The sequence below is a fragment of the Rhinatrema bivittatum genome, chromosome 13, assembly GCF_901001135.1.
Source record: "Rhinatrema bivittatum chromosome 13, aRhiBiv1.1, whole genome shotgun sequence".
Taxonomy (NCBI): Eukaryota; Metazoa; Chordata; class Amphibia; order Gymnophiona; family Rhinatrematidae; genus Rhinatrema; species Rhinatrema bivittatum.
The window spans coordinates 79,184,385-79,207,399 of record NC_042627.1 but is presented as its reverse complement, the minus strand read 5'-3'; the positions used below and the strand labels follow the sequence as shown (position 1 = coordinate 79,207,399).

The 23,015-nt window shown below is 41.0% G+C and overlaps 1 protein-coding gene across 6 annotated transcripts in view; it reads left to right on the top strand.

Annotated features, from left to right (window-relative positions):
- DENND4A (DENN domain containing 4A) overlaps positions 1–23,015 on the top strand; it is a 123,775-nt gene that overhangs the window by 25,471 nt on the left and 75,289 nt on the right. For all 6 annotated transcript variants that reach the window (XM_029575097.1, XM_029575092.1, XM_029575095.1 and 3 more), the window contains 7 exons: positions 2,201–2,533; positions 5,115–5,364; positions 9,490–9,559; positions 11,579–11,748; positions 11,891–12,132; positions 15,139–15,205; positions 16,735–16,793. In XM_029575097.1, coding sequence (XP_029430957.1) covers positions 2,223–2,533; positions 5,115–5,364; positions 9,490–9,559; positions 11,579–11,748; positions 11,891–12,132; positions 15,139–15,205; positions 16,735–16,793 — 1,169 coding nt within the window. In that variant the 5' untranslated portion in view covers positions 2,201–2,222. The remainder of the gene's footprint in view (positions 1–2,200; positions 2,534–5,114; positions 5,365–9,489; positions 9,560–11,578; positions 11,749–11,890; positions 12,133–15,138; positions 15,206–16,734; positions 16,794–23,015) is intronic.

Below are 23,015 nucleotides of genomic sequence, written 5' to 3'. Positions count from 1 at the left end.
TAACTCTTCTCGGTCCTGTCTCTGAGTGGGAGTAGAGAGTTTCATATCACATTGTGTAATTGGTACCAAATGAGGTTTTGCTTACAGGGTTGTCTAAATTAGAAAATGGATTATCTGCTGTTGGCATGTGGAAGCTTGTAAGAATTGTTCCAGGCCTGGATTTAGGCAACGGTAACACAGGCAATTGGCTAGAGTGCCAGACTTGAAGGCACCAAATATCCAGGGCAAAGAGAAACCAGTTTCTGCTTGCTGCTATAGGGTCATGTGCCAGCTCAAATTCAAAGGGGCACGCGTCTCCCTGGCACTGCCTATGGATGCTAAATATCCAGGCCAAAGAGAAGCCATCTTCTACTTGCTATAGGGCCATGTGCCAGCTCAAAGGGACACCCATCACCCTGGCACTGCCTATGGATGCTAAATATCCAGGCCAAAGAGAAGCCATCTTCTGCTTGCTATAGGGCCATGTGCCAGCTCAGCTTCAAAGGGACACCCATCGCCCTGGCACTACCTTAAATCTTAAATCTGGCCCTGAGTTGTGTTGGGCAATAACACTTTTGATCTGTTACCAGGTTGAACGCACATGTGGATAAAATAAATAAGTATTGGTCATGTGTCTGGAAATATGGACTTTCATTTGTAACTTTTATTCACATGACAGTTTATAAAAGATGCGGGTGAGTAGCTAAGGCTGAAACCTTCATGATTGCTACTTAACTTTCAAACTTGTAGATATGAAATCTAAACTGTGATGTCGTCAGTATGAGAGAACTGATTTCTCTACAACATGGTACTTCATCTTGGTATGTTATAAAGCCAATGTAGTCGCGTTATGCTGCATAAAAAACACATTTTGCTGTGCTCCACAAGCTTGATTTAAACTTTAACATTTTACTTACCTCATGCTTGAACTGATGAAATATTGGCTCTGGCTTTTAAAGGACTGCATGAGGAGTTTTAAATATCAATAGGAAAAGGCAGTTTGCCCTCTGGGGAAAGGAGGATTGGGGATTTTGAGGGAAGTATTAAAAAAAAAATAAAAATATATATATATATATATATATAGCTAGGAAGCTGGCTTGGGGAGGGGAGCTAAGAACAGAAATGTAAGAAGAATCCTACATTGCCATGATCCCCATTTTCTAAACTTGGTTATTAAAAAATTCTTATTGACTGCTTCCCCAGCTCGTCAGTCATCCAAGGCAATTACAACAAGTACATGCATGGACATATCAATCAGGAAAAATACACACCCCTGCTGCTTGCACATTCCACAGTGTGTAAAATACCACTTCCCACATTACCCAACTCCATAAAAGGACCACCGGTGCCCTGCATCTACCATAACATAAAAAATATTAAGTGTCCACTGTAAAAAAAAAAAAATACATTTGAAAATGTATTTTAAATCCACATTCAATCAAAGCTTCAGGGTTTCTCAAACCTGTCCTGGGGACCTACAGCTTGTTGGGTTTTCAGGATATCCATAATGAATATCCATGACACACATGGGAATATACATCGTGTCTGATGCATGTAAATTATCCTGTGCATATTCATTGTGGAAATCCAGAAAACCCAACTGGCTCTGGGGTCACTAGGATAGCTTTGCAAAGCCTTTTCATTCTTTTCCTGCTGCTTTCAATACCCTTGATCACAGGGAGTCCCACATTCAGACCCAGTCTTGGATAGCAGTTTAATTATTCTAATTGTATACTGGGACTTCCTCTGTACTGACTGAAAGTGAATCATTCATTTTGTTATTTCAGTGTGATTTGTAAGCAGTTTGTCTTTTCTTTAATGTCAATCTCTGTACTTCTGCCTGGCGATATTCAAATATAAAGTTGTTTTATAATGCATTAAATATAACCTTTGACACCCAATGTATATGGCACATATTGTTTTGCCCACTTATGTGAAGTGAAAAGCACTTATTAAACTTTTTCTGCTAGAGTTCTCAACTGTTCATAGCAATTGCACTATGGTAATAGACTGAATATTAAAATTAAAAAAAAATTTTTCAAACTACAAGAAAATGTATTTCTGTCTGATTATACATCATTTTGAATTTGCATTAGAGTTGATGCACAGAGTGTCTGGGTCAGGTTCCAGTTTAAGCAGAACGTGCACTCGAGCAGCAGACAGTCAGGAATGCAGTCTTCACGTGGAATGGTAGAGTCTGATCTGATGGCTTTCTTTCTAGACATCTCCTTCTGTGATGGAAGATGATGGAAGACAAAGGCCCTCGCGTTGCTGACTACTTTGTGGTAGCTGGATTGACCGATGCGTCTAAACCACTTGAAGAGGAAATTCATTTTAACGATGCCTGCCATAAAATTGCAAAACCGAAAGAGCCCATCACGGACGTGACAGTCGTCATTAAGTCCTTGGGGGAGGAACTGCCCCAGGGATATGTGTGCATAGACACCACTACAACTGGACTTTCAGCAGACCTCAATAATGGGAGTCTTATGGGACCACAGATATATCTTTGCTACAGGAGAGGAAGGGATAAACCTCCACTTACAGATTTAGGGTGAGTGTGTTATGATTGCTCCATTTAAAACAAGTTTACGGTTTTTATCTTTCATTTCAATTACTAGAGCTGTGCTGTTCTGATTCCTGGATTAAACTCCAGTGGCCGTGCTGTATCCATGTATATTGTTATGTTAATTTATTGTTGCTGAATTTCTGATTACATTGAGGAACGGGGAGATATGATAGAGAGAGAGCTTTAAATACCTCCAAAGAATAAATGCACAGGGAGAGGGTCTCTTTCAATGGAATTCATGTATTCATGGAACAGCCTCCGTATGGAGGTATGGAAAGGAGGCTGTGGAGTGAGGGTCAGAGAGGTAGACTCAGGAGTATTGTAAGGACATATTTCTTTACAGAGAGGGTGGTGTATTCATGGAACAGCCTCCGTATGGAGCTGGTGAAGAACAGTATCCGAATTTAAGAAAACATGGGGCACGTACAGAGGATCTTTGAAGCAGAGGGAAGAACTATAAAGATGAGCAGGATAGGTGGATGGGCAGACCTGATGGGCTGTATGGTCTTTATCTGCTGTAATGTTCTTTGTTTCTTGGCTTTTTTTTTTGTATTTTAGAGTTTTATTGGCAAAAATAAAGAATATCCAATAGAAATATATAAAGAATAACATTACAGATTGGATTTGTTATAGCAGATTCTTTATTCCAAATTATTTTAAACTTTAACCCCCAGGCCCCTCTCCTTTCCCGTCCCACCTATAAGTAAAGCTGTAAAGTCAAGTAGTTTAAATTTAACCTCTGTTCACAACTGAAAAGAACAAATCTTGGACGCAATCGTTGGAGTGATGGATTCCATTCAATCGTTGGAGTGATGGATTCCATTCAAATCCTTCAGAAAGCCGTCTACTGGAAGTCTGATAAATGACTTCCAAGTGGTGTCAAACCTTTCCTTATGATTGTGATATAAAGGAGTCAGGCTGTCTATGAAAAGATATTCCAAATTGTTTTAAACCATGTCTGGTGAAAATCTTCTTCCAATTTCACATCAAACTGCAACCAATTGTTGAGTAGTCAATCTATCTTTAAAACGAGAGATATCCCCTGCCAGTAATCCAAATTTAAAAAACAGGCAGTCCCAGGGAAGCTTTAATTTTAAGAATTTTCCAAGTAAACTCATAAATATTCTTCCAAAACTTCACTCTTCCACACCTCCTCCAAGTATGACTCATAGTGCCCTCTCCACCGCATCTCCTCCTGCAATCATGCTGGACACCTGAATAATTTTACTCTGGCAACGTGGCAACCAAATACCATCAAAGGTACATCTTGTAACTATTTTTCACTAATATGAATATTGAAGTTTCAAGTATCCTTTTGCTTTCAGCAAGTGGGCCACCCAGATCTCTTTTCCAAGTTTGAATATGACTAAGTTTCTTTTGGGAATCTGCCTGAATACCTTATAATTGAGAGAGTAGTTTTTGTGGAATAGCATTTATTATAAATGGAGTCAAAATGTGTATTGCCTGCAGAAAGCTATACTTAATCGCTTTTTGGTTAAGTTAGTGAAAAACCTGTATATATTGATAGTTATCAGACTGAGGCAAGCCATATGTAGCTCTCAAATCTGAAAAACTACTCATCTTCTTATTTGAAATAAATTGGTTCCATCTCCGTAGACCACAGAAAAGCCTCGTTAAATCTAATTGGAGAATTAAGAGTTTAGTCCATATTTGTGAAAGGATTGTGAATATTTGAAACCAGCCTGTCTCTTTCCTAGGCTCCCCACATTAAATATCTCGGCGACAACTCTCCCAGACAATACCGTTCCATTTTACTCCAAGATTTGTTCTTGTAAAGTTGTCTCCATTCTCTCGCTGCCCTAAGTTATAAAAATTAGGTACACCGGCCGACCCCCTGCAACTCAAGGGGACCTGCAGTTCCGAATGTAATCAGAAATCTCCCTTGCAAGTGTTTAATTCTCTTTGGGTATTTCAGTTGACCGTGTTTGGCAGCTTTTCATCTTCACAGCTGCTTCTTGTCCATTTAGAAAGATCCTTCAAAACTGCCATAAATAAAGGCGCATCGTTAAGATCACACAACTTATTCCTTCTGCTTGATACCTAATGCTCTTCTTAGCCCCACAAAATCCGAAATTCAATCTCAGATCATTCACTTTTCTCTCTCAAGTGAGTTAATGTTTAGTGCTTCAGATTTGTCTGCATTTATTTTAAAACCAGAAAGCTGACCAAAGTTGTTTTTTTTTTTTTTTTCTAAATGTATTTCTGTTCTTTAAGTGACAGAACTAATCGTATTCTCATGATCAAGGGAGTATAAGTCAAAAGCCAGTCACAGATGTGTTAGTGCAATGAGAAGTTTCTTGTGCAGCGTGATTGCACTTCCTGTCCGTATGTATGTGAAGGTCCTGTGGTGGTGGGGTAAGGGATGCCGTCAGGCCAGGTCACACTGTGTGTCAGGTACATGTGTTACACCCCCCCTTAAATATCATTGTTACTGTCTCCCCCTGTTTGTTTATTTTTTTTTAAAGTATATTCCTTAGGGAATTGTCCCAACTTCATTATGTTGTTCTACAGTACACAATACTAAAATCTGTCCCTTTTTACCTAGGGTTTTATATGAGTGGAAAGAGAGGTTAAAACTGGGCTGTGAAATCATTCAGACCACTCCACATGGCCGTCCTGGAAATATCAGTGGGAGCAGCTCATCCCAACGAGTGTTCATCACTTACCGGAGAGCCTCAGCAAACGTGACCCAGAACTCCTTAGCTGTCACAGATATATGCATAATTATTCCCAGCAAAGGAGAGAGCCCACCACACACCTTCTGCAGAGTCGACAAGAACCTCAACAGCAGTATGGTGAGATTAGCTTTAGGACTGCTTCATGTGCAATGCATTTAAAGGGAGAGATTGCTACTCTCTTGAATGTTCTCGTTCTTTGTTCTGTAAGCTTTGTGCTTCCTTTTTCTCAGATGCAGGCATACTGAAAAAGGACACTAAGAACCGCTAGGCCATTTAATGGTGGATTCTGAGTACTGATGCGTTTTTCCTCAGCTAAGTGTTGTCGTGTGGCAGCCAGTCTGGTGGTGGCTCAGTGGCCGCACCGTGCACTGGCCATGCACAGGGCCTGGGTTTCATTCCCAGGTCAGGCCTTTTGCTCTCTGGGTCACTGGGGGCTGGGGGTGCTGTGGAGGTGGTGTTTGCAGTCCCTGGGGAGCAGCGGGGAGGAGTCTGTCATTGTGCAGGGGTGAAACCTAATGGCCAGATCTGTGGATTAGTAATTGCAGGGTTCCTAGCTGAGGCTGTGTGACTGGGAGTTAATATAAAGTAGTGCAAAACTCCAGGATAGTTGTAATTGGAGGCTCATGGCGTCTGATCTCAGCACAGGTTCCGACTGTGCTGGAATGCCGAAGGAGCAGGAGCAACCTGCTGGATCCAAAACAAAATGGTACGCGAATTGAGGCTAGAAATTATTAAATTGTTGGGATTTACTTAAGGATTACTGTCTAGTGTCCTGTATTTTTTACTTAGGTTGTTGGAATGCAACAAATCTTAGCTACCAAAAATAATTCCCTTATGCCCACAAACACATCAATAGATGCATGGTACATTATGTACATATGGGTAAAACAGCTTGCCATAATTTATAGTTCCTGCTTGTAAAAACAAAATATTGAATCATTCCTAGTGGCTAGTTCTGCAGTATTTTCAGTTCTATGACCCTCCATGACAGCTTCTGGAGTGGGAAGAAGCGGAATAGCATTGTTAATGTTCTCTGTGGACAGGCAGGGTAGTAATCGGCCACAAAAGCAGGGTAACATCATCTGACCGCACTGAGACAGAAAAGCTCTCCCAAAGCTCAGAAAAATAGAGGACGTTTTACTGAGCATGCACAGGTGCTCAGCAATCCTGTGCAGCTGCTGCTGCACAGGATTGCTCTCAGCTCTAGATAATTTAAGTGGTCTTCAATGCTTTGAAAACATTCAATCCCTGGTTAAAGGAAAAAGTAATGTTCATTGAAAAAGATAACCAAGTAGCAATGTGTTCTGTATCAACACATGAGGAGGAACGGGCTCTTTCAGTCTTTATCAAGAGACTGCAGGATGTGGAAACGAGTAATTTCCCACCAAAAAAGTATCTGATAGCTATCTCCTCAGAGATTGTTGATGCACTAAGTCGCCAACTACAGCCACACAAAAAAAATCATTGGACTGTCATAATGCACGGGAGCATTTTCAATGTTAGAGCATGCCAGCAGATCTCTTTGCAACGCCATTGACTATCAAATTCCCCATCTACTACTCTGGGAGACCAACAAGGAGCAATCTAGGGACAGATCTCTTCTCAATCCCTTGGAATCAAGAGCTTCTCTATGCATTCCCCCTGATTCCACTTACACCTAAAACAATTCAACAGTTAAGAGAAAAAGATCTAATGATTTTTATAGGCTCTTTTCTTAAATGTCATCTTTGGTTTCCATGACTTCAACACCTTGCTGTTCAGCATCCATTAACATTAAGGATATTCCCATCCCTGACCATGCAGTACCATGGGAATCTTTTTTCCAGCCTTCAGTCTTTTGGCTCTGACTGCTTGCATGAAGAGAGAGCAGAATTCAGAAAAGTTTTTAGCACATGCACAGAGAACCTGTGGGAGAGAGGAATGGACTATAAAGCTGAACAGGAAATGGGTGGGCAGATAGTTTATCTGCCATCATGTTCTATATTCTTTTTCTTCTGTGCAGTTGCCTACAGAAGTGAGTTATTCTAGCATGGAGAAAATGCTCTACCAGAAGATCTTACAGCTTTAAATGGGCAAGATTTTCTCTCTGATGTTTGAGTACATCACAACCCCTTTCCATGTCCTATTCCCTTCTCTGTCTGACTCAAGATTGAAAATTAACTCAGTCGGAGTTCATTTTACTGCTGTAGCAGCCTACCACAAGAATTTGGGAAAATTTATATTTCCCAGCAGCCTACAATTACGAGATTCATGAAAAACCTCCTGTTAAAGACGACTCCTCCTTTGGCTCTAAATATAATTCTAGTTCAACTCGTGAAATTACAATTTGAGCCTCTAGCAACAGAAGAACTCAAATTCTTCTCTTGGAAGGTTTTGTTTTTGACAGATGTAACTTCTGCCTGGAGAGTAACTAAGTTGGCAAGCCCTAGTCTCATACTCTCCATGTGCCTACATTTTCCACAACAGTAGTTCTGAAAATTCATCCTAAATTTCCACCAAAAGTGGTCTCTCACTTAAGTCAATCCATTATATTGCCATCATTTTTTCCTGAGACCACACGTCAGTGATGGCGAATAAGCTGCCCCTACTTTGGCTGCAGGAGAGCTCTTATCACGATATTTAGATAGAAAAGTCTTCCTAACTATCCAACTCCTTCAGCCCCATTTAACATAGGTTTTTCAGTTACAAAGAGAGCTCTTTTCACTTGGATTTCTGATTGCATTACTTACTTTGAAGTTGTCATCCTGATTGTTTGTATATAATAAGGCGAAAGCCCATCAAGTCGGAGTTTCTGTGCAGCTTCCCTAGCCCATTTTTGCTCTGTTTCCATAGAAGCTAACTTGCACGACTGCCACCGTCACTGCCGATAACTAACCTGAGAAAATTTCACCTTTTCTCCAAGCAGTTCTCATAAGCATTTTTATTTCCTTCACTACTAATATAAAATGCATGCTTGCATGCAATCCTCAGCTTGGAAGTCCCCATTCTGTGTGGCTGATTACCGTGTAGCTTGCTCATGGAGAACATAAGTTGCTTACCTGAAATGGGAGTTTTCTGTAAACAGTAGGACAAATCTGCCACACAATCCCTCCCACTTCTCTCTAGTCATCCTGCAGTAAAGATTGAGGGAGACCCCTGTGGCAGTGCCAGCTGCATGGCTGATCAGTCCTGCTGTCTACAAAGAACCCCGTTACAGGTAAGTACATTAGCTTTACCCATTTAGACGTAGATTAAATGAGACAGGGAGAGAAAGTCACTTAAGTGTGGTCGTAACAAACCAATGGAAGAGCCCAGATTAGAATTTGGAAGTCTGCTCTGCGCACACTGTTTTGTTTTGTTTTTTTAACCTCTACTCCCAAACAAATGTTGCTGATCACAAGACTTAAAAAGAGGGGGAGGCATAATATCATAGATTAAATTCAGTGCAAGAGTTTGTAGCTTCCATTTTTACCATTAGATGAAAACTGATTTTTTTTCCCCCTTTCTGGTCCTGATTACACAAAATGTATCCTGTGAAAGCTGAACTGGTGCTGACTCTTGAAATTCTTGTTACAGTCGAGCAGTTCTCAGCTTGGAGCTGTAAGGTTCTGTTCTGGCATGCCACGTCTCTGTGTCTTGTAATATTGGTCAATGAATTTAAGCGAATTGGAAGAGTAAGCCTCTGTGAAGAAAACTGAAATGGTCTGGAGGCGAGAACTCTGCTATGAGGTTTTCCAGCAAAATGCTCCCAGGCTTTGCATAGTACATGTCTGCACATATGGATCATTTGTCTTACTCTCTGGATTTCTGTCATTTTAAGTAGATGAGCGCAGTAAACATAGCATTTAACTCTGTCAACCCTTCCCTCAATAATACATAAAAAAAAATACATATTTTAAATATTTAAAATGTGGGGAAAAACATGTAGCTTTCCAAGCTCATTAACAAAGAATTATTTAGCTGCACGCCATATCATCTTGCTTCCACTTTCTGCGTACCTTCTCTCATTCCACACTTACCTGTAGCAGAGTGATGAAGCCCGGTTTTCCCAACACACTCTGTCGTCCAGCTTTGAGGAAGGGTTAGTAATAGTGAAGAGCAGTTATATCTAAATGCTGCGTTCTTGGCTGGCTGGGGATATGCGCCAACGTGATTTGTTTTGTGAGTAGCTTCACTCGCCTCCTTTCCCATATGTTGTACGTACGTCTCTTATAATGATTATCTGATCTGGTGGAGTCACGGGACCTGGGTTTCTTTTCACAGTGGGGATCAGCTGTGTACTTGTGTTACAAGAAATCTGTGGCAAAGACCAATGCCATCTCTTACAAGGCTGGTGAGTGCACTGTTTTCTTTAGGTTTGTCATAGAACTAGCTGCATATTTCATCTGTTCCTATCTCCCAGTCTTACATACATTTTTCATGGTTCTTTTTTTTTTTTTGGCAGTCAATCACTTATTTTGCCCATTTCCTGCTTACATCCCCTATACAGATTAATTGATTTTACCTTTATTGCTGTCTGTCCTGCCAGCGGATTCCCATGCTACACCAATTTTTTAATTCAGGGTTGCTTCAGCTTTTTGTCTGAGATAACGCCCTAAAACAATTGTCACATCAGAAATGAAAGCTAAGAATAAGAAGTGTAGCTTTCCAGATTAAGGCATTTGTTTATAGGAAATATAATTATGTGCTAGTAATACATTTTTTTTCTATTGTCTTGTAATTTATTTTTTTTTGCCAGAGATTTGCTACATGTTTAAAATGTAAATGCATTCTCTTGCAAAGATCCTTGTAGCCAGTTCCATTGGCTGAAGCTGACAAAGAAGTGGCACCACTGCCACCGTTACTTATGCCTTGAGGTTTTAGCTCTGCTTTCATGGTTTCATTCATCAAGGCATTTTAGCAAGTTCTAGCTGCGGGCTTTACCTTACAGGGCTAACATTAAGCAGGCAGTCTAGGAAAGGATTCTTCGGAGTGTGCTGAAGAGCACCGGGACATTCAGGCTTGGCGCATGCCAGGATCTCTTCCTCCTTTCTTTTAGTCCTCAGCCAATGAGTCCACATCCCTGGAACAGAGCTGCCTGAACCCTGTGGTGCTGTATAGCTCATGTGGAAAATGTTTCTTTAAAAAAACAACCACATTTTCGACATAGGGACCTACATACTAACTAACCAGCATTAAAACCGTCATCGTAGTGTTACCTACTGGTTCTAATGCCAGTGCTACATATGGCTTGAACGGCTGATGTACCAAACAGTGGACTTACTGTGGCTGCGTTAGACAGACAACGTGGCCATGGTAATGCTGCCACATTCATCAGCAGGGGAAACTCCCCTAACCTAGACTCATAAGAACATGCCATACCGGGTCAGACCTAAGGTCCATCAAGCCCAGCATCCTGTTTCCAACAGTGACCAATCCAGGCCATAAGAACCCAATACTAAGTCTATTCCATGTTACCATTGCTAATGGCAGTGGCTATTTTCTAAGTCAACTTTAATTAATAGCAGGTAATGGACTTCTCCTCCAAGAACTTATCCAATCCTTTTTTAAACCCAGCTACTCTAACTGCACTAACCACATCCTCTGGCAACAAATTCCAGAGTTTAATTGTGCGCTGAGTAAAAAAGAATTTTCTCCGATTAGTTTTAAATGTGCCACTTGCTAACTTCATGGAGTGCCCCCTTGTCTTTCTCTTATCCTCTGTGGCCCAACACTAGTGAGAGTGGCTTCCGGGCCAATCAGGTGCCATTCTCCCCAACCCCCTCAATCAGACTCAGCCTGGAGTCTTGAAAAACTTCACCACCAGGTAGAAGGGTTTCCCTCCTGCTGGTTGTGATGCTAAAACCAAAATGATGGTACTAAAACACACTGTGCTGCCATCAAACTGGCAGTAACAATAACGGGCATAAAAATAACGCACATTAACCTGCTTTGTACATAGGCATTAACTAAAGCAGCCCTTGAGTTTAATGCCACATAATGCTAGTCTTCTGGTGGGCAGACCCCAGCTGCAGCTTATTGGAATGCCTTCATATTTGTGACTTCTCTAGGACTGTTAAGGTACCTCTGGCTTCTCCACAGCTTGCTTTCCTTTCCCTGAGCCTCATGTATGAAGCATTTTCCCAGAAGGCACAAAATGGACAAAACCCTTCAGTACCTGTGACCCACTGTGTATGCAAACGGAAGTACCCGAGGGTTCTGCAGTGCGTTCTCACTTTCATACACCCTCCTTTCTACCAACCTATGAATTTTTTTTCTGTTTCCATGCTGTGTAATTCTGTGTTGCTCAGTCAGAACTTAGTTTTGATTTTTGTCTTCAGTATAACTCTCTCATTTATTTCTGCCTTTGTAGGTTTAATATGCAGATATCCTGAAGAAGATTATGAATCATTCCCCTTACCAGAGTCTGTGCCTCTCTTCTGCCTTCCCATGGGGGCAACGATAGAGTGTTGGCCCTCAAATAGCAAATACCCACTCCCTGTTTTCTCTACATTTGTATTAACTGGAGCTTCTGCTGAAAAGGTATTGAAGAAAATCATTTTAAGCTTACAGATGATAGAATTATTGTTAAAGCTTGCTTGGTTGAAAAAATTAATACAAATGCATGTTTGCTCAGATTCATAAAAAAGTGGAGTTATTTTTTTGTTTTTTTTGTTTCTTGCAGGTATATGGTGCTGCTATTCAGTTTTATGAGCCATATTCTGAAGAGAACCTTACAGAAAAACAGCAATCCCAGCTGGGTTTAGGATATTCTGATGATAAGAGGATGGATTCTTCCAGAGCTATCCATGTCAACAAATGTATATGTCTCCTTTCTCACTGGCCTTTCTTTGATGCTTTTAAGAAGTTTCTTACTTTTCTTTATCGATATTCCATCTCTGGCCCTCACGTTCTACCTATTGAAAAGTAAGTTGTCATCCTGAGAGCTCTGACCCACATTTATTATAATACGGTTTGTCTCATTTGGCTGTGGATTTCTTTAGCTAGTTGCACGTTCATATCGATTTTTAATGAGTTCCACTTAAAATGAAGGGATAATTTTGAAGCAGAATGTGTAGTGCGGTTTTAATGCCCACACTTTACCTGAATTCTCAGAGGGAATTCACGTGGCCGCTTTCCCTTTGGCAATTCATATAAGGCCACGTGAATGAGAAGCTGCTCTTTCCTGTGAGCATCCAGAGGGGGAAACAATCGCGTGTACGTTTGAATATATCACATGGCATGCGGGCCCCCCCGCCTAACAGTCTACGCACTGTGGAAGCCCACTTATGGCTTTTGCCAGGCTGAGGAGGGCAATATTCACACAGCACAGTCGAGACACAACTAATCTGGATTTTATATTCAAAACTTTTCTAATTTTAAAGAAATGTTCTTCAAACCAATGGTGTTCCATTGCAAAGAAACTAACTACAAATGAAGCCTTTGCACGTGAATGACATAACGCAATGAAGTAGAACTGTGTATTAAAGGAGAGAAGGAAATGTTCCCTTTTATCATCCTGGTCAACACCTCTAAGCATTTGTGCATGATTTGTGTAGCATGAGGAAGGAGGTTGCTAATAATTCTGCGTCAAACGTTTCCTTCTCTCCTTACTCTTGTTTATACTCTTGTTCATATATAAAGTAAAACAAAAGTGACACATTTCTACTAAAACCTGAAAAAAGGGCCAAGAACATAGTTCAAGTCTTTAATGATGATACATAAGGCCTTACACAACATCGCACCTCTCAACCTAACATTCCAAATTCAATTACACACATCTGTGAAACCAACCAGAAGCGCCTATCAGAACAGACTAATCACACAACCTGCGAAATCCGTTCTGAGGAAACGTGCATTATCCACAGCGGGCCCTTCACTTTGGAACTCGCTCCCTCCAGACCTTCGTTTGGAACCATGCCACTCTACATTTAAAGGGAAACTTAAGACTTGGCTTTTCAAACAAGCTTTCCCCTAGAGCCAAGAACACGAAGAAAAGTCTTTTCAAGCCCACAACGAGTTATTCAGATCTATTTTTTTCTTCCTTTGTTAATCAGAAATTTACACATGCTGACTTCAATGTAAAAACTTGTTACTTAGTTTTTGTTCAATGTAAAACTTCTTTTATTCTGTTCTATGTAAACCGCTATTTGTAGCGATAGTTACTGTTCTTTGTGAACCGGGGTGATATGTATATTATACAGGAGCCTCCGGTATATAAATTATTTTAAATAAATAAATAAATAAAAAAGGGCCAAGAACATAGTTCACATTGATTTTATTCTCCAAATTAGAACCTTATAACACTAGTATAGTATATCTATTTGGAGCAAGTCTGTCTGCCTTCTCTGAGAGAGAGAACACTTTCCTAATTTCATGTAATCTGGAATCCCTGTCAATTTACCATCTGCTTCAGTAGCTGACATTAGCTCTATTTTGTTGAGTTAAACATTGAATATCAACAGCCAGTAAGAGAAAAATCTTTAGTTCTTCATTATAAGATATTTACAATAGGAGCCTTCTAAACAATGCAAAGTAAACCCCCAGCTCAGAGCTCCCAAGCTGTTCCAGTCTGTTAAATGTCACCTTCCCTAAATTTACACACCAATGGGTTAGTTTGCATAACATTTTCCAACTGGTTAGCATTATTTTTTTTTTATCTCATATGTTAATAAGATTGTATTCCTGTAAGTCATATGATTTATTTAAATTGAGCCCAGAAGGCAAAAATAGAACTCATTGCTGACCTTCAACCTACTTCTTAGCATTTCAGCAGCCTTGGATAGTTCTACAAGTCTGATCAGTGCAATTTCATTGTGCAGTAATTCTTTTTCTTCACTGCCACTAGTTTGTTGAAGAAAATGCACCCTTACAGTTTTGATTGCTTTGAAAATTGCCCTCCCCATTTCCAAAGCTTTGTTTTAGTTTATATGATTATGCAATATTTGTGTTATGATAATATGGGAGTTGTGTTAGGCTATGATTTTCTTCCATTCACAATATTTCTGCAGTAAGATGTATGGTATTTGCTGTAGTAAAAAAAAAAAAAAAAAACCCCAAAAAACTATGCTATGCTTATTACAAACTGTTGATAGTTAACGAATTCTAGCTGTTACTAATTTGCATCTTAACATATTTTAACCTACATAAACAGTAAGCCAGGTTAAGAGTGTAATGCTATTATAGAGTATTGTACCTCGTTAAGAAAGATCTTGAATTAAAGGCTAGCTTTTTCCATGATGGTTTGCGAGGGCCAATGACTGACTATCTGATGGAAGAGAGATTGTATAATGTGACCCAGTGGATTTAGAGTACTGTTAGGGAAACAGGTGCATGCTACTTTGAAATGTGAAAGATATTGGCTTTAATTATCTTAAAATCTTTTCCTTCATGGGGGGGGCGGGGGGTAGGACTGTATAGTTTGTGATATGTTGCTGTGCTGCCGCATTTTAACACTGGTAGGAGGTAACTGAAGTAGATTTATAGGGGTGGGAAACAGTTGGCAAGTACAGCATAGCACTAGAAACAGCCAAGCTTGCAACTGTGCAATCATTGTAAATAAGCCAATGTCAAAGATAAGTGAATACAGAGTCTTTATTTCATGTTAAATATCTCATATGTATGACCGGAGAAGGAGAACAAGGAGGCAGCCTGATAGTATTTGCCACTGTCGGCCCTTTTTCTCTTGCCAAACAAGATAATCTGAAGAGGGTTGAGCCTGATGGAATTGTGTGTTGTTGTCTTTCAAGTATAGAAACCATGTACTTTGATTGGGTTGTTTGGGGAATGGACGTTTTATTATGTTACGCTACTGTCCTACATGCTCAGGCTAAATATTGGAATTATTCCAATTAAGATCCTTCATTTTTCATAATGGTTATGAAAAATAACGCCAAATAAACTGTAACTTATGTGCTTTCCTTTTTATCTCAGACATATTTCTCATTTCATGAACAATGTTCCTTTCCCATCACCTCAGAGACCACGGATTTTAGTTCAGGTAAGTCTGGTGTGTGGGGGTTTTTGTTTGATTTTTTTTTTTCCTAGTCCTGAAAGAGCTTGGTGTCCTTCCAGAACAAAATAAGCAACTCTTCAAAGCAGCTTTGCCAGTTATTCCCATTTTTCTGTTCAAACTGCATTACTTAAAATCAGAGTCCTTCAAATCTGAGCGAGAAGCAGTGTCCGTCGGGAGGGAATCCTGGTGGAATACAAAGGGCAAACGTTTCAGGACTGTCGCTTTGATTGGGTTATAATGGCAGGAGGACGGCGTCTCCGCTTTAGACCCCTCTCATAAATGGAGGAAGATGAGCCAAACAAGAGAGAGAAGATAAATTGCACAGTTAAAAGATATTTCTTGAAAGAAGGCAAGGATGCTAATGCTGCCTTGTTTATCAGTATTGACATCTGATCTAAAGACAAATGATACTAATGTACAAAAACATGCTGCCGATCTGTTTGAGGGGGTAAAAAGGGGATTGAAGTGAATTTAACTGAGAGAACAATAAGTTGGACATTGGACACTATTTCCCTCCTTTTTCTTGCTATGTGCTCAGCTACCAGCAAGGTTTCTGCTGTCGGAACTGATTGGGTACAGTGGGCCACTGCTCTACACAGGGCCTTCCTTTCCTTAGGGTGAGGCATGACCTGCTCATGACTGGTTTTGAGTTTTGGTTTAGGAGTGAGGAGAACTAGTTAAGTCTGAAATTTCACAGTATTTCTGTTCTCCCTACAGATCTGTATTGCCAACCTGAAATATCTTGGTAATTTGTGGTTATCAAATTATCAAGATCCCTGGCTAATGTTTTTGAAGAAAAATGAAGGGATGTCTTAAGGAATGCTTAAAATCTGTTTTTAAAAACCTTGGCGTTCCTGCCAACAGGGCTGTAATGCAAGGGGCAAGGAGTGCATTAGTAATTGTCAATTATGAGCGATCATCTGCTGTTGCTAGTTGAAAATATCATCATCTTGTCAAGGGTTACTTTCCAGCCCTGAGAGTCTTCCTCCTTTTGGTAAGTTTATAAAGAACCTCACTGCAGGAGACCTCTGTGCTCTTAAACTAGAGGTAGACCCTGTGGCTCAGGCAGTAGCGCAGTAGTACGAGGGATCTGAGTTTCAGTTCAACATCTGTTTGGGGGTCTCTTGAGCTCAGGCCTGGAGAGGGAGAGAAGATGGTCCAGGAGCCATCTGACCATTCTTCTTGGAGGAGGGGGCCCTGTTCGTTCCTTCTGCCCCCTCCCTCTCAGCGAGGCTTTGGGTTGGTGAGGAACCCTGAGAGGCCCATGCGATGCTGTCTGAGAAAGGAGGAGAGGCAGAAACTGGTAAGGGGAATAAAAACTTTAACTAAAAAGAATGGGACCCCTTTTTTAGGGTAATACAATCAGTTTACAAATTCTACTATTTGATTTATATCTAAGATGCAGTATTGATTTTCTTGCTCTTACCCAATAAGATATTTATTTTGTTTGTATCAATTATTTTACCTGCCACTATTGCAACTATACAGAATAATTCATTTACTTTTTCCAACAGCTCTCACCACATGATAAAGTGATTCTCAGCCAGCCTGTCTCATCTCCTCTTCCACTAAGGCAAGTAACATTGTGCTTATATTTAATTGAAAAAGAGTAGATTAAGTTTTAAAACTCCCTGTTAGACATTGCCACTCAATAAACTGATCTTTTTTTTATTTTATTTTATCACACTTAAGTTAAAGAATTACAGCATCTATGGTTAGCCCATATAGGGAATTTTAATACACTTTACTTATAGCTTATAATATTGAATCATGTATCTGAACAACTGCGGCACCCTCTGGTTAAAGTACAATCCATCTCGAATTTATTTATGTGCCTATTTGTAAACCGTTGTGATGGTATATCACTAAACGACGGTATAGAAACATTTTTAAATAAATAAATCTTGGAGTCATTATGGAAAATATTTTGAAATCCTCGGCTCACTGTGTGGCAGCAGCAAGAGACCAAACAGAATGCTAGGAATTATTTGGAAAGGAATAGAGAACAAGACGGGGACTATCATGATGCCTCTGTATTGATCCATGGTGTGACTGCACCTTGAGCACTGCATGCATTTCTGGTCACCACAGTTCAAAGGTTCTGTAGCAGAACTAGAAAAGGTGCAAAGAAAGGTGACACAGATGATTAAATGCCTGGAATGGGTCCCTTATTAAGAGAGGCTCAACAGACTAGGGCTTTCTAGAAGAGGAGGCACGATAGCAACCAACAAGGACATTGGATTTTACGGTCTGGGGGTAAGTTGCTGATGCGGCAGTTACTACAGTTGACCAACAAGCCTGATACTTTGGATGCAAGTCCAACAGTGCTCTCTGCTTCAATGGCAAGAGGTAATGGGGAATTGGACTCAGACAGCAGCCAACAAGGGCCCCAACTTTGACGGTTTGTGAAACTAAAGTTGGTGCTACCATAAGCTTGCTGGGCAGACTGGATGGACCGTTTTCTATGTTTCTATGTAGGTGTCTACAAAATCAAGGGCTGTGTTTTTCCAATAATACTAGAACTAGGGGCAATCCATAAAATGCTAGTAGTAGATTAAAACACATTCTAGAATGTATTTTATTTATTTGCAGCTTTTATATACCGACATTCGTTTAGTAACATCACATCAGTTTCCATTTAATATAACGTCTAGCAACGGTGCTTTACAAATGAACAGTTGAGATAATTAGAATAATAACAAAGCTAGTTACATCTAAAAGAACGGTTGAAGAAGTTAGAAGTTCAGTTAACACATAATTAAACTATGGAATTTGATGCCAGAAAACGTTAAGGCTGGAATTTAGCTGAATTAAAAAAAGGTTTGGATAAGTTTCAAGAGGGCAGGTCCATTAACCATTATTCAGCAGGATAGTCTCTGGTGTGGTATCTGAGGGGCTTCTACAAGTCATCTGGGCAGGATGCTGAGCTGGGTGGGCCTTTGGTTTGACTCAGCATTGGCACTTCTTATGTTCTTAGGAAAGATTTTCACTTATGATTCAGGCCTCCTTAGGCACCTCTTGCCCTTTTTCACCTTAGTTTTTTGTTTTTAATTACATTTACAGTTACTTTTCAATGGCAGGTATTAGGTTTCGGAGCTTTTATTTTCCCTAGGGAGGTTTATTCAGCTTCCAGGTTCTTCCCTTTTTGGCACAATTACATTGTTTGGTTTTGTTGCACATATTTTCCTCACAGTAGCAGAAGTCAGTAGCTTCAAATTGTGCGCAACTTGTAATTGAAAGATGATCATAACTGACCCTCATAGGACTCAAGAGCATGAAGTCCCTAAATGTGACATGTGCTCCAAGATTGAAGTTACTCCACCTATTCAGTTTGATCTCAAAGTCCAATACATCCTCATCAGTGTTAATGCATTGGTATTGAAGAACCCAAAAGCCTCACTGAGCCCTGGTGATCCTTTGTCATTGTCTGACCAAGAGCTAAGAAGGTGGGAACCTGCTCACTCCATCCACTACTTACACGAGGCGGATTCCTCGGCATCGCGTTCAGGCACAAGGAGGCATAGCATTACACCTTGCACAGGCATCGAAGCATTGACGTTGTCCGTTATTGAGGCTCAAGTCTTGAGAGCTGTGAGTTAGCAGCAGTGTCTTTGACCACTCCCAGATGGCTTTGTCCAGAAGTGAGCTCAGCTTCTCACTTTGTGACATGGCTGCATTGGTCTCTAAGAGGCCATACCAAAAACATCTGTGCATCTCCTTTGGTTACTCAGGAGGATGTCGTCTTACCTACCGTAACTCTTGCAGTTTTGGCACCCACATTCTTTGAGCAGAAGCTGGATAGGAGGACCTTGAGATGTTCTCTTGGTACCTTAAGCGGGTGAATATTTTTAGTTATTTAATACATTTATGAGATGCTCGTTCACTTAAAAGGATCCAGGTAATGTTGGCATTGAGCACATTGTTGTCAGCTGTGATGCCGATGGGACTATTTCTTGAGACCCCTGCTAAGCCACAGAGCAATTTGACAATGAAGTCTTGAGTTCCATTCTCACCAAGTCACAGTAGACAGCTTCTTAGAGGGGAACTCCTCCAGATTTTCAGCATTGATTGATTCCCTCATAGGGATGGTAACGTTCAGACCGGCACGCAGGAGCTCTTTTGTGCATGCGCGTTGATGCGTACCCAGATTTGCAGCCATTTTATAACCTACGTGCATATATGTACACATGTTATATAATAGCCTGTCCGTGTACACACGTGTCCCTAAGTTTAAGTGGGCACGTGAACGAGTGCACAAATTCCACTTGTACCATGTAAATCGGGAAATTTTCACCAGTTCATCCAATTTGCCCATTTAACAGTCCTCCAAACCCCCCTAGTTTAATAGCCTTCACTCCCTCAAGTTATCCCAAAACCTTAAATCACCTCAGTTATGGCAATTTGTTTTTAACTTGCATCTTCTCTGTAAGAGAGAAATTTACGCAGCACTGGTTCTGGCTGTGTGCCCAGGGGCATAAGCATTCATGTGCTCGTTTCTTGGCCATGCCACGCCCATGCCGTGCCTCTTTTTGAAAACGCTTGAGATGTGCGTGCAGCGGGAAATATGCACGTATCTGGACGGCTTTTAAAATTCATTCGGCATGTGCCGGCCCAACTTGTGTACGCATCTCCCAATTGATGTGTTTGGGCTTTTAAAATTTGCCCCCTGCTGTCTGAGGGTAAGATACTAGGTTTGGTGCCGCCTCAGACATCTGCTTTTGGAGTATGAGAAATCTTGGGATTGTGTTCATGGCTTGGGAGATCCTGACTCTGATTAGGAGCAGTCTCCAGATCCCTTCAGATCTCTGGTCCTCCACAGGCTAGGATGAGATTTTCCCTCTCCTCCCCCCCCCCCCCCAATCCTGAGGATTCTTCTCCCCCTTTTTGCCAAGAATAGCTGAGATCATTCCCTTTAAGTTGGAGGTGGAAGGTGTGCCCAGGGCACCTCTTAAATATGTTGATTCCTCTAAGGAGCCGGTGGCAGTGCCCGTGAACCAGTTTTTCCAGGATGTCCTGAAAAAGACGTGGGAAGTTCTGCTCACTGTACTTCCTTTTGGACAGAAGACAGACTTAAGTACTATGTTCAGGAAGCTCCCAGATTCCATAAAGTTCAGCTGCCGTATGAATCTGCGGTTGTCGAAATCTGGCTTGTAAAGAGCTAAGAAGTCTAATTCTTCTTTCATCATCCCTGGGGTGTGAGGCCAAGGATCTTGGATCGTTTATGGGAAGGAATTATCTTGCAGAATGCTTTATTTAGTTCCTTCTTATTATCCTTCATGATCCAGTACATCTATACCATTCTGCAAAGAGTACTGAAGTGTGCTGAGTCTCTCCCTCTAGAGAATCAGGATGACTTCATTTCCCCAGTAAAGATAGGTGAGGAGCATGAAAAGCACAAGATCCATTCAAGCGGTGACACTTTTGATATGGCATCTAGAGCTTCTCCCCTGGTGTGAGCTTCTGGCCTTAAAGGAAATGCATGGTGGGCTCACTGGCAGTAGAATATCTTCAGATTTAAGGTTACAGAGGTGGTAAATGTGCTGAAAGACCAATGCTTCAAACACTCTGCTTTCACCTTTGATTCACGCTCTACTTCTAGAGAGTACCAGAGTGATGCAGCAAGGAAATGGTTTCCTTCTGTACAATTGCCCCATCAGCAACAGAGCTTGAGCTCTTGCCCTTGCAACCATAGAAGCTCCAAAACACACATGACAATCCAGTTGAAATGAGGGATGGACTTTTTACTTTTTCCCCCCCAGAGTACTTAGCCAGAATCCCAGAGGATTTGCATGTTAGAGGAAGGTTGAGGTTTTATACAAACTGTTGGTTCTGATATTAATGATATTTGGGTTCTACAGATGATAAAGGAATGCTACAGATTAGGGATGTGAATCGGGCTTCGGACGATTGAAAATTGCGTCGATATTTTCAAAATCGTCAGAAATCGGGGGCTCCCCCGAAACGATAGGAAAACCCCACGATATTGATCGTGGGGGTTCTCTTATCGTTTTGGGGGAGGGTGGGAAAAACGGCACACAAAAATAACCCCTAAACCCACCCCGACCCTTTAAAACTAATCCCTTTGCTTCCCCCACCCTCCCGACCCCTCCCAAAAAACATTTTACAGGTACCTGGTGGTCCAGAGGGGGTCCCGGGAGCGATCTCCCGCTCCCGGGCCATCGGCTGCCACTAATCAAAATGGCGCCGATGGCCCTTTGCCCTTACCATGTGACAGGGTATCCGTGCCATTGGCCGGCCCCTGTCACATGGTAGGAGCACTGGATGGCCCGCGCCATTTATAAAGTCACTGCTTTCGTAATGTCCCCAGCTTCTACTAAACCAAGAAATGAGGGTTTTCTTCTCAAATTGAAAGTGGGTCTCCTGTATTGCGATGTACAGCACTGTTGCTGGGTTATCACGTAAATTTGGTAGTTTGACATAAAACAAAGAAACTTTAGAGGTGCCATATTTAACATCTTTATAGTGTCTCATTGTAAAAATTTGGTAAACCTGGGTGTCCACTCTCAAAAGAACATAAGAAAATGCCATACTGGGTCAGACCAAGGGTCCATCAAGCCCAGCATCCTGTTTCCAACAGTGGCCAATCCAGGCCATAAGAACCTGGCAAGTACCCAAAAACTAAGTCTATTCCATGTTACCATTGCTAATGGCAGTGGCTATTCTCTAAGTGAACTTAATAGCAGGTAATTGACTTCTCCTTCAAGAACTTATCCAATCCTTTTTTAAACACAGCGATACTAACTGCACTAACCACATCCTCTGGCAACAAATTCCAGAGTTTAATTGTACGTTGAGTAAAAAAGAACTTTCTCCGATTAGTTTTAAATGTGCCCCATGCTAACTTCATGGAGTGCCCCCTAGTCTTTCTACTATCCAAAAGAGTAAATAACCGATTCACATCTACCCGTTCTAGACCTCTCATGATTTTAAACTTCTCTATCATATCCCCCCTCAGTCGTCTCTTCTCCAAGCTGAAAAGTCCTAACCTCTTTAGCCTTTCCTCATAGGGGAACTGTTCCATCCCCTTTATCATTTTGGTAGCCCTTCTCTGTACCTTCTCCATCGCAATTATCTTTTTTGAGATGCGGCGACCAGAATTGTACACAGTATTCAAGGTGCGGTCTCACCATGGAGCGATAGAGGCATTATGACATTTTCCGTTTTATTCACCATTCCCTTTCTAATAATTCCCAACATTGTTTGCTTTTTTGACTGCCGCAGCACACTGAACCGACGATTTCAATGTGTTATCCACTATGATGCCTAGATCTCTTTCTTGGGTTGTAGCACCTAATATGGAACCCAACATTGTGTAATTATAGCATGGGTTATTTTTCCCTATATGCATCACCTTGCACTTATCCACATTAAATTTCATCTGCCATTTGGATGCCCAATTTTCCAGTCTCACAAGGTCTTCCTGCAATTTATCACAATCTGCTTGTGATTTAAGTACTCTGAACAATTTTGTGTCATCTGCAAATTTGATTATCTCACTCGTATTTCTTTCATGTTGCTGATGAGAGACAGATTATTTTCCCGATAGTTGGGTGTGGGCTGGAAGAGCAGGGGAGAATTGATGGTTGTCTGTCAAATTCCCCAGTGGTGTAGGACTAATACATTGATGCTTAACCTTATAAAGTCTGATTCTCTGGCTCGGAGTTTGTTCACATGTATGGGCAGACGTTATTTATGAAATATTTAAGTATGAAATTTTGAGATTTTAATGGCGTTGAGTTGGACGATACAAGCGCAGTGGCCTCAGTTTAGAGTT